The 11,569-nt window shown below is 38.3% G+C and overlaps 1 protein-coding gene across 1 annotated transcript; it reads left to right on the forward strand.

Annotated features, from left to right (window-relative positions):
• The first annotated feature begins 983 nt into the window (after positions 1-983).
• Positions 984-10,680, forward strand: LOC135095775 (gastrula zinc finger protein XlCGF52.1-like). The gene is made up of 4 exons (XM_063996874.1): positions 984-1,195; positions 2,816-7,102; positions 7,575-7,681; positions 8,581-10,680. Exon 2 carries the CDS (start codon positions 3,968-3,970, stop codon positions 4,526-4,528), a length of 561 nt encoding a protein of 186 aa, XP_063852944.1. The 5' UTR covers positions 984-1,195; positions 2,816-3,967; the 3' UTR covers positions 4,529-7,102; positions 7,575-7,681; positions 8,581-10,680.
• Positions 10,681-11,569: the final 889 nt, after the last annotated feature.

Genomic DNA, 11,569 nt, shown 5'->3' on the forward strand with positions numbered 1-11,569 from the left:
TTTTGTGATCCTCAAGGTGGATTAACTTATCGGCGTGTGAAAAACCTTGATTTCTTTCATCTCACTTATCACTTATCTGGTAAGAGAAATGAAGCGTTTTAGAATATATTTGACTCTTGAAAATCGTGTTTAAGTGAGAGAGAGAGAGAGAGAGAGAGAGAGAGAGAGAGAGAGAGAGAGAGAGAGAGAGAGAGAGAGAGAGAGAGAGGGGGGGGGGAGGGATTTGGAAATTATGATAATGATGATAAACTAAGCAATGTTGAATGGTTAGGGTTATATTAATGGTAAAATTGCGTATATATATATTCTCTCTCTCTCTCTCTCTCTCTCTCTCTCTCTCTCTCTCTCTCTCTCTCTCTCTCTCTCTCTCTCTCTCTCTCTCTCGCAGGTGGTGTGTGTGTGAATGAAGGACATATGTTGCAGAGAGAGAGAGAGAGAGAGAGAGAGAGAGAGAGAGAGAGAGGGTAATGCTTTCTCTCTCTCTCTCTCTCTCTCTCTCTCTCTCTCTCTCTCTCTCTCTCTCTCTCTCTCTCTCTCTCTCTCTCTCTCTCTCAGTATGAATATGAAGTGTGTGCGTAGGATATCAAGAGAGAAATAAATAGAAGTGTGTGTGTGTGTGTGTGTGTGTGTGTGTGTGCGCCCGGTAAAGGGTAATGCTCTCTCTCTCTCTCTCTCTCTCTCTCTCTCTCTCTCTCTCTCTCTCTCTCTCTCTCTCTCTCTCTCTCTCTCTCTCTCTCTCTCTCCCTCTTAAAACACGTGAAAATACAAAAATAAGAAGAAAGAGACCAATAAAGGCAAGAATATTAATAATTCACACACAAAAATACGAATTCGTCTCTAACAAAAGAAACATTAAACAGACACAAAAAAAATAAAATACCAGCAAAAAACAATAAGAAGAAATAGAAGGTTAATAATAAGAGATAAAAACCAAGTAGAAGAAAAACAAGAGAAAAGGAGAATATAGCCGAGGCCGAAGTGGTAAAGACACCATTATTGTTTTGGTACAAGCTAGAGTAGGATTTTCTTTCACATTGTTGCCTCTCCTGGGATAATTAAGGGGCTGCTACCTGTGCTTAGGGTACCCGCAGTGCCAGGGACGCCTCACCTGTGCCCTTATGCCCCCAGGGAGAGGAAAGAAGGAGGAATAACAGTGAAAAATGCGGTTATATACGATACCTGACAACTCGAAAAGGTAAATATCTTGCAAATGTTTTCTTTATATTTTTTTCCTTTTCTCCTTTTGTTTATCTATATTTTCTATGCACCTTTGGCTATTTTAAGGTAGCTTTTCATTGGTATTACTGCGGCTACTTAAATCGGTGTCTGTTTTAAGTAATTAAGTGAAATTTTTAAGTTTCTCTAGCATTCCTTCTCTACCCGCATATCTCCCCCGCTTCCCCACCGCCCCCTCCCCCCCAATGCTGGTACTGGGGGGGCGGGGGAGGTGCCTAGTCCCCTCTGACCATTTTCCCCTCAGTTTCCTCTCTGCGCTGTTCCCCGTGTAGATTTGTCTCTTGGTGTGTCTTGTTTAATATTTTAGGGTGTTTTTTGAGGTTTGCGTGTTTAGTAAAGGTTTTGTGATGTGTTTAGATAAGGGGGTGTTTTCCCTCTCGTATTTGTTTCCCCTTCTGGATAATTTCCCTTACAAATATTTTCGTTACTTTTTATTTATTTATTTATTTTTTTTTATTTATTGACTGTTTTGAATTTGTTTTCTTTTATTGGGATTTTCTGAAGGGGGCGTGTTTCCCCTTTATTTTTCCCCTTTAATTTCCCCCTCTGCATAATTTCCCTTTCTAGATATTTCCCTTACTTTTTTTTATATATATATTAATGGTAGTGTTTAGGTTTTTAGTGTCTTTTTAAAGGGGTTTTTATAAGGGGCGTGTTTCCTCTCCCTGGATACCCCCCCCCATCCCCACCCCGCGAGTTCCTTTTATTTATTTATTTATTTTATTTATTTTTTTGTTGTTTAGATTTTTATTTTTTTTCAGGGGTTATTTTTTGTTTAAGGAGTGTTTGTGTTCCTTTAAATAATACCATTGTTGTTTTTTATTGTTATTTCTTTGTTTTCTTGTTTTTTTTTCTTTGATTATTATTTGATTTTAATTATTTCTGTAGATCTTCAGAATTCCATGTTTTTTTCTGGGTTTTCTTCAGATTTTTAAATAAGTTTCTGTGGATTTTTCAGATTTTATTAGTTAGATCTGGATTTTTTCTGATTTTTTAGTAATTTCTGTATTTTTCAGATTTTTTATTAGTTATATCTGGATTTTTCTGATTTTTTAACAATAAGTTCTGTGGGATTTTTTCTGATTTTTCATTATTTATTTATTGTTTTTTTTTTCCCCCAAAGATTATTTTCTCAAGAGGCTTTTAACAGTTGTGTTTCCCTTGCAGGTTATTTTTTCCCTTGTATTTCCTATGAGCCATTTCTCTCTATATATACAAGTGACCTCCCTGCTTCTGTATTTCCTGCCTCATGTGTCGTCAGCTCCTTCAAGAGGGAGGTTTCAAGACACTTACCCTTGCTTCTTCATTATTGTGTGTGACCTGTAAGGGAGCTGGCATCAAGTGGGCAGTTTTTGCTTCTAATACTAAAAAATAAAAAAATAAAAATAAATAAATAAAAATAAATAGATAAATAAATAAATGAAATAAAATGAATAAAAAATAATGCATCTTGTGTTTGAGAAAGTTAAGAATGAAGTAAGAAATAAACTACAAATCAATATTAATACAAAACAACCTTTAATCCGTCAAACTTCAGCATTTAAACAAGAAACACCAACAATTTCATCTCTTTACACAGACCCCACTGACTTCCACCAAGCAAACGAGAGTGCCGGGCTGCCCACACCACTGCGGCACTCCCTGGGGCTGCAGAGTGCCACCACAGACTAACTGGCACTCACAACACCACTGACTGGGTTGGCCGTGCTGGGTGACAGTTTGAGGGAAGAGACTTTGTGAGTTTTGTGGTTCGTGTGGAGAAGGAAGAGGAGAAGTGTTGGTGGAATGTAGAGAAGAAGAAGAAGAAAAAGAAGGGCAGGTATTGTTTGAAGGAAAGAAGTGTTATTTTTGTTATTTTGAAAAGTGCGTAAGATTTTGTGGTTGGTGTAAAGACGAGAAAAAAGAAGAAGAGGAAGAGGAACTATTTGAACTAAAAAGAGATACTGTGCTTGATTTAGGGAAGAAGAAATAATTTAGGTTTGTCTTGTTGTAAAGGGATCTTGTTTATTTAAGGTTTTGTCTGTAGAGAAGGAGAAGAAGAAAAGATATTTGTGAAAAGTGAAAATATTTATTGTGAAAAGATTATTGTTTCCTTAAGATTTTTGATGCAGATATTATTGGAAGTAGAAAACAGCAAGAAGAAAAGACACTGAATAAAAAGAAGCATAGAAAAGAATAATTAAAGGGATGAGAGAAAGACTGAAAGGAAACAGAGAGAGATAAAGTGTTTTCAATAATTAGAAAGAGAAAGAAAGGCAAGTGACAAGAGAGATTAAAGGAGGGAAATACAGAAAACTGGAGGAAAGACTGAAAGAAAGGAAGGAATAATAAGAAGTTTACAAAGACTGACAGAAGAGGAGAACAAGGAACTAAAAGAAAGAAAAAAAAAAAAAAAAGCACACAAACCAAACAGGAGAGACAAAAAAAAGTGTGTGCATTTGTGTGTATGGGAGACAGCAGTAGAGAAAGAGAGAGAGACATCTAGCGTGCATCAGAAGTAAAAGAAAGACAAAGAAAATAAAACTGCAAAAAAAAAACAAAAAAAGACAAAAAAAAGTGAGAGAGAGAGAAAGAGAGAATTTAGGTACATATTGTGGTAAAGAAAACAAGAAAACTGCATAAAACTATAAGAAAGACAAAGAAAAGTGTGTGTGGGCGTGCGTGTGTGTGTGAGAGAAAGAAAGAGAGAGAGGGAGGACATCAGGAGTGCATGCGGTGTTAGTGAGACAGCATGGAGAGTATATCGGAGGCTGGCGACGAGGTGAGGGACGAGCCCTTCAGCTGCCCGGAGTGCCACAAGAGCCACAGTGCGCGGTACCTGCTGGTGCGACATCTGAAGGTGCATGCCAAGGTGAAGCCGTTCCAGTGCACCGAATGTAACAAGAGCTTCGTGCACAAACACAGCCTGAAGCTCCACATCCGCAGCCACACGGGGGAGAGGCCGCACCAGTGCTCCCTGTGCCTCAAGTCCTTCCCGACGCGCAACAGGCTGCAGAAACACTTCATCGTGCACACCAAGGAGAAGCCGTTCCAGTGCCCGGAGTGCGTCAAGTCCTTCGTGAGCAAGGACGGCCTCAAGGTTCACATGCGCAGCCACACCGGGGAGAAGCCGTACCAGTGTCCCGAGTGCAACAAGCTGTTCGTGCGCCGCAACACCCTCAACATCCACCTCCGCAGCCACACCGGCGAGAAACCTTACAAGTGCTCCGTGTGCCTCAAGTGTTTCACCACCAGCGGCAGCCGTCACAAACACATGAAGGTGCACACGGGGGAGAAGGCCTTCCAGTGTTAGCGCCGCTGCCCCCCACCTGCACCCACTCCTGATCCCTCTCCCTCTCGTCCAGCACCCACACGCCCCTGCCACTCACTCATGTCCCCCTCTCGTCTCCTTGTCTCCTCCTCCTCCTCCTCCTCCTCCTCCTCCTCCTCCTCCTCCTCCTCCTCCTCCTCCTCCTCCTCCTCCTGCTGCCCCAATGTTGTCCTCTGCTACCTACTCATGTCTATCTCTCATCATTCTTCTTCCGCCTGCTTCTAATGCTGTCTTCTTCTTCTTCTTCTTCTTCTTCTTCTTCTCTTCCATTTGTCTTATTTTTGTCTGGTTTTGTTTTCTTTTCTTATCCTTTTGTTTGTTTTGTTTCTCTCTCTCTCTCTCTCTCTCTCTCTCTCTCTCTCTCTCTCTCTCTCTCTCTCTCTCTCTCTCTCTCTCTCTCTCTCTCTCTCTCTCTCTACCATTCCCCTCCCCCCAGTACCACTCCCACAGACCGCCACCTCTCTCTGACTGGTGGAGGTGTCGACCAATCAGAGGCTCTCGTTTCCGTGTTGGCCAATAGAGGAGCTGCGTTAGGTTAGGTTCATGTACTAGTGTGGCCGACAGACAGACAGACGGATGGACACTGCCTTGGGGGCCCCTCAGGTGTCTGTTTGTGTGTGTGTGTGTGTGTGTGTGTGTGTGTGTGTGTGTTTGTATGTGTGTGTGTAACAGGGTAACCATATAATGCAATATAGAAGGAGGAGAGGGAGAAAGAAGGAATGAAAGAAGAAGAGAGAGAAATATAAGAAGAGAAGAGGAAGGAAGGAAGGAAGAAGAGGAGAAAAGAATTATTGTATTGTTATAAGATGTAATAGAAGAGGAGAGAAGAAGAAAAAACAGAGACAAATCAGAAGAAAAGAAAGAGAATCAGAAGAGAAAAGAGAGAAAGAAAGCAGAAAAGGAGAAAGAGAGAGAGAGAAAGATAGAATTACGTATAGAGGAAGTTACCCAATGTATGTACGTACGTATGCGCGAATATACAGAATGAACACCAACACAAATAAAACCCAGAACAGAAAAGAAAGAAAAAAAAGAGAAAAAAAAAAGAAAAAAAAAATCGGATTCGTTTTTTTTAATCAAGCTAATATTTTGTTCACCCAAATCTTTCACCGTTGCTTTGAATCTCACATTCTTTACACCCTAAGACACTGTACAAGGTTAGTAGGGGGAGGTATGGGTGGTGATGGGGTGTAAGGAAGGGGCAATGATGGGCGCAAGATTACTGTGTGTGTGCATGAGTGTGTGTGTGTGTGTCTTAGGACGATGGTAAAGGATTAGGAAGCAGCAGTTGAAAGATAAATTAATGATATGTGAATGTGTGTTTGAAAGGACTGGGGAGGTTTAAACAAGAACTTGGAAAATGATGAAGGTAAATGATTAATAAAAGATGCTGCAAGGGAGGAGAAAGGATAATGTTGAGTGTTATGAAGGGATAGGTTAGTAAATAGAGAAGTGGAGGAGGAGGGATGTGGTGAGTGTAACGAGAGAGAAAGAAAGGAAGGAGAATATAATGTTGAAGATGATAAAAGGCAAAGATGATGAAGGAAGTGAAGAATGAATAAAGTGACAGAAAATGATGGAAAAAGAAAGAAAACAGTTGGAAAGGAATAAATAAGAAGAAATTAAAGTAAATGGTGAAAAATTATGACAAAAAAAGCAAGAATGAAAAATAAAAAAAAAGACTAAACAAGAATAAACTATAAATATTAGGATTTAATTATGATAAAAGATTAAATAAAGTGAAAATTGAAAGAAATGAAAGAAAAAAAAAAAGAGAATAACACAAAAGAATGCATGAAGGAAGGAGGAACAAGAAAATAATACAAAGAAAGACATGGTAAGGAAACAGATGAAGGAAGGAAGGAAGGAAGGAGGAAGAAGAAAGAAAAATAAATGAATATGAGAAGAAAACCAATGAAGAATGTCTATGGGAAGGAAAGAATGATAAAAGAAAGAAGAAGAGAAAGAGAGAACAATAAACTTTGGGAAATAAGAAAGTAGAGAATAAGTGAGAATTGTAAATATAGGATAAAAAGAGAAATAGTAAAATTATCTTATTGGAGAGAGAGAGAGAGAGAGAGAGAGAGAGAGAGAGAGAGAGAGAGAGAGAGAGAGAGAGAGAGAGAGAGAGAGCAATATAGTCAAAGATATAGCCAAAAATAGACACACGTACATACCGAGTCATAAAATTGAAAAGAAAAGAAAAGAAATTGCGAAAAGAAAATAACGAAAGTAAAGAAAGGAACAAAAAAACACACTTCATATTTTATCATTGAGAGAAAGAGAGAGAGAGGGAAGAAAAGTGATAAGAGAGAGAGAGAGAGAAAGGAAAAAAACAATTGAAGAAAGAGAGGGAAGAAAAGGAATAAAGAAAGAGAAGAAAAAATAACAAACAAACAGAGAGAGAGAGAGAGAAGGAAGAAAAAATATGCTGATGTGAATATATAGCCCCCCCTTCCCCTGGTGACCTGAGGGTGGGGGCGTGACCAGCTGGTGACCCGATGTGACCTGAGGTGCTGCCACGAGACCGGAGTGAGGCTGGGAGGAGTGTAGTGTGTGAGTATTTCTGTTGTTGTTGTTGTTGTTGTTGTTGTTAGTATAGGTGACTGGTTTATACATTTTTTTTTACTTGAATTTGGTTTAACATGACTTGCAATATATGAAGTTTAGTTGAATTTACACAGTTTTCAATAATAAATCACTATGATGACTTTTTTTCTTTGTTTTATTGTTGTTGTTATTATTATTATTAGTAGTAGTAGTAGTAGTTTTAGTAGTAGTAGTAGTAGTAGTAGTAGTAGTAGTGTTGATGAATCCAAATTGATGAAATAATGATATCCTTTAAAAATTACATAAAAAAAAAATGCAATTAGGCAAAAACTAAACAGCATAGTTTTAAATTTTTTCCAGTTTTTCCAGTGAATGCATTTTTTATTCATTTACTTTATCATCATTATTATTATTTATTTACTTATTATTTCTTTTCACAAGTGGTCAGGGTAACAGTTCATTGGTTCCCTTGCTGCAGGTCACAGTGTGTGGGGGCAGCTGTCACCCTTGCCACACCCCAGCCACACCCTGCCACCACACCTCACCACCACACCCTGCTACCACACCCCACCCTACCCTGGCAAGGTAACAGAGCACCTCGGAGAAGCCTCATCACGGTGCCGCTATGAAAAATAAAAATAATAATAGAATAGATAAGATGAAATAAAATGAAAATTGAATAAAATGAAGATACATGGTAGTTAACCCTTTGGCTGTCCTGTGTTCTTTGTAAAGTTAAATAATCTGGCACAAGCAGAATAATTGTTTGAAAGATGTCACTGCCAGCAAATGAGAAGAGAGTTATAATTTTTAAGTGTCTAGTTTTATTTCTGTGCATTGAAACTGTTGGTGGTTACTCAAATAAAAGGGTTGTGTCATCACCAGTTAAAGGGTTAAGATGCGTTTGTCATAGATTCTTATAGTGAAGGATAAAATGCTCACTATCACGCTCTCATTGTCTCTTCAGCTTATCACAGAGCATTTCATTAACTGCACTGTATTATCACTCCATCAACTCAGAAAACATTATTTATTTTTCCTCTGTTTCATCTCGCCTGTCTCTTCAATTGATCACCAAACTCATAAACTCCTGGCCTGTATCATCACTATCTAACCAAACCTTTGCTGTATTCTGTATTATCACTATCACCAAACACATACACGTAAACTCTTGCTATGTATCGCTATTGCAACCTTTCCTCTCTCAACTATTTTATTTATTCCTTATTATCACTTGTACTGTTTATTTATCACCTAACACACCATAAACTGCTATGTATTACTATTGCAACCCTTCCTCTCTCTTTCTCACCACTTGCTATGTATCACTATTGTATTCATCTCACTATTGCAACCTTTCCTCTCTCAACTATCTTATTTATTCCTTATTATCACTTGTACTGTCTATTTATCACCTAACACACCATAAACTCCTGCTATGTATCATTATTCTATCCATCTCCTTATTTATTTATTTATTTCAGAGTACCCATCAGCCAGTACCTCCACACCACTGCATCAGCAATCCTCCAGTCAGACACCAGCCATATGTCCAGCCTCTCACTCCCCTGGGCAGCCTCTCACTCCTCTTGGCCAGACAGCACAGGAGAGAAACAGGAGGTGCTCTCTCTCTTCCCCCTCTTGTATTTACCGATACTTCACTGAGATATGCTAAAGGTTACTCATTGTTTTGTTGATACTGTGAACTGCCCTTGCCTCAAACCTGCCCTGTGTGTGTGTGTGTGTGTGTGTGTGTGTGTGTGTGTGTGTGTGAGGCATAAGCTACCTCTTTAGTTATTATCAGGTCAAATCAGTATGGTATTAAGTTAGGTTTTCTCAATAGTTTCTTTAAGCTTTGTTCTCTCTGTCTCTCTCTCTCTCTTCCTTCCTTCTCTGGTGTTCCCCAAGTGGTTTGCTGCCTCCTCTGTCTGTGAGGCAAACCAGGAAGAGTAGATTTTGGTGACTTCATTGTTCTTGGTGGTGTTTTGCAAGGTGACTATTGACGACTCCCTGACCTCCTTCTTGACTCACTCGATGCCTTGGTTTCTGTGCTGTCTTGACGTTTTATTTGCCTTTTTTTACGTAACTGATGCTTTTGTTTTAATTTATCTTGATGTGAAATGATGCTACGTTTTTTATCTGCTTGGTGACGTGGTGACTCGGAAAGGATTAAAGTTATGTTCTCAGCTTGTAAATTCTCGAGGAAACTTGTTATGTGTCCAAGAAGTGTGTCCTTATATTTGTTAACAGCCTATAGAGTCTATGTTATGTTCTCAGCTCACAAACTCTCCATCTGGCTTGTTTCCACACAAAGAATTGTTTTTTTTTTTATCTTTTGTGGTCAGGAATTCTATAATTTGTTTTTTCAGCTTTAAACTCCCCTGCTGGCTTGTTTCCACTCCAAAAACTGTTTCATTTATCTTGTTTCTTGGTCAGGAGGTCTATCAATCATTTTCCCATCTCATAAATATTCCAGCCAACTCTCAGCCTAACAAGATGCCCAAGATGTCTGTTATTTCACTTCTCACCCAATAAACACCTCAACTCACTTTTATACATCCAAGAATCATTTTATTTATCATATTTTGAGGTCAGGAATATGTATCAGTTATTTTCCCAGCTCAAATATTCCAGCTAACTTTTTTCCCAGCCTGACAAGATGCCCAAGATGTCTATCACTTCACTTCTCAGTCCATAAACACCCCAGTTAACTTTTACGCACCCAAGAATCATTTAATTTATCGTATTTTGAGGTCAAGAATTTTATCAGTTATTTTCCCAGCTCATAAATATTTCCACTGTCACAAGTATCCCAAGATGTCTGTCACTTCACTTTTAAGACCACAAACACCCCAGTGATCTTTTTATGCACCCAAGAAGTGTTTAATCTTTTACTTAAGCCCACAAAATCACACACACCATGCAGGACCTCATAGCCAACAGACGTACAGACGGACAGACACGAGGGACCCCCAATGTCGCATGTTCAAAGCCAGTTTTTCTATTACTTTAATGTACACGTAAGGAAATGTCGCTGTCACCCCCCCCCCCCCCCCTGAACCCACCCCTGGCCTGCCCTGGACTGATTAGCCTCCTGTGTGTGTGTGTGTATGTGTATGTGTGGTAGTCCTAAGGAAATACTGATGCAAAACTATTGTGTGTATGTGTGTGTGTGTGTTTTATTGTTATTGTAAGGAACCCAAAACTGATGCAAGATTACTGTGTGTGTGTGTGTGTGTGTGTTCGTGTTGAAGGACAGTCTCTCGGCAGCCTTAGGCATAGAAAACGTACGGTAGGAAGATTGTTTTGTGCGTACTGTAGATTAAGACAAAAAAGTAAGTTTTATGTCTTTTGTTACAATGTACTGCTACTACTACTACTACTACTACTACTACTACTACTACTGGTGTCCTAGATATAATATGCATTAGTGTGTGTGTGTGTGTGTGTGTGTGTGTGAGGCGGGGAAGGGAGGAGCCGAGTGACCCAATATTCCATGACTTTTTGGTGTTTTGTTTACCATTATGATGTACGTATAGTAGCTGTGGTCGCTGTATTTTTTTCCTAATAAAAATTTCTTTTGCCACGTGTGTTTTGGTCAGTGTTGCCAACCCCTGGACGGCCTGTATTTATTTATCTATTTATTTATTTATTTTTAGTTTTCATGTTTTTTTTTTTTTTTTTTTGCTTTTCTTTTTTACAGTTAATTTTCGTGTGTTGACATTTTGTTTTATTTATTTCTTTATTTTTATTTATTTATTTTTTTCGTGTGTTGGGATTTGTCGTTTTGTTTTTGTTTCTGTGCTGCTTTGCCAGAGTCAGGATTTGCCGGGGTGCTTTTCTTTCTCATGTAAGATTTTATTTCTTTCTGTTGTTTTCCCAGCATCAGATTTTTTTTCTTTTTTCCAGCATCAGGATTTATTTATTTATTTATTTATTTTCAGTATCAGGATTTTTCTATTGTTATTGTTGCATCTGGATTTTTTTGTTTTTGTTTACATTTTTTTTTTCATTGTGAGGATTATTCTCTGTTTATCCAATGTCAGTATTTATTATTATTTTTTTCCAGTATGATTTATTTATTTTATTTATTTATTTATGTTTTTTTTTTTCGTATCAGGATTTGCTTTCTTTCATTTTTGTGTTGCTTTTCTTGTGTCAGGATTCCACTTATATTTTCCGTTCCTATATTCTCTACAAAAGCTACACCTGAGCTTAAATATTTTCCGTTTCTATTTTCTCTACAAAAGCTACACCTGGGAAGACTTCAATGAAAATAAGAAAAATAGTAAGAAAAAACGAGTGTAGTGTATGATATAATATTCAAGTTTACCTTTCTCGAACTTATGTATCTAAATATTTGCTAGTCCTTGAATATTTATGCTTGAATTATGCTATCATGCTGTTATAATTGTTACCTCCATTTTCTATGCTTTGCCTTTGTTCAATAGTGTCTCAACGTAAGTAGGTTAG

This window comes from Scylla paramamosain, unplaced genomic scaffold, assembly GCF_035594125.1.
Source record: "Scylla paramamosain isolate STU-SP2022 unplaced genomic scaffold, ASM3559412v1 Contig1, whole genome shotgun sequence".
Classification (NCBI taxonomy): Eukaryota; Metazoa; Arthropoda; class Malacostraca; order Decapoda; family Portunidae; genus Scylla; species Scylla paramamosain.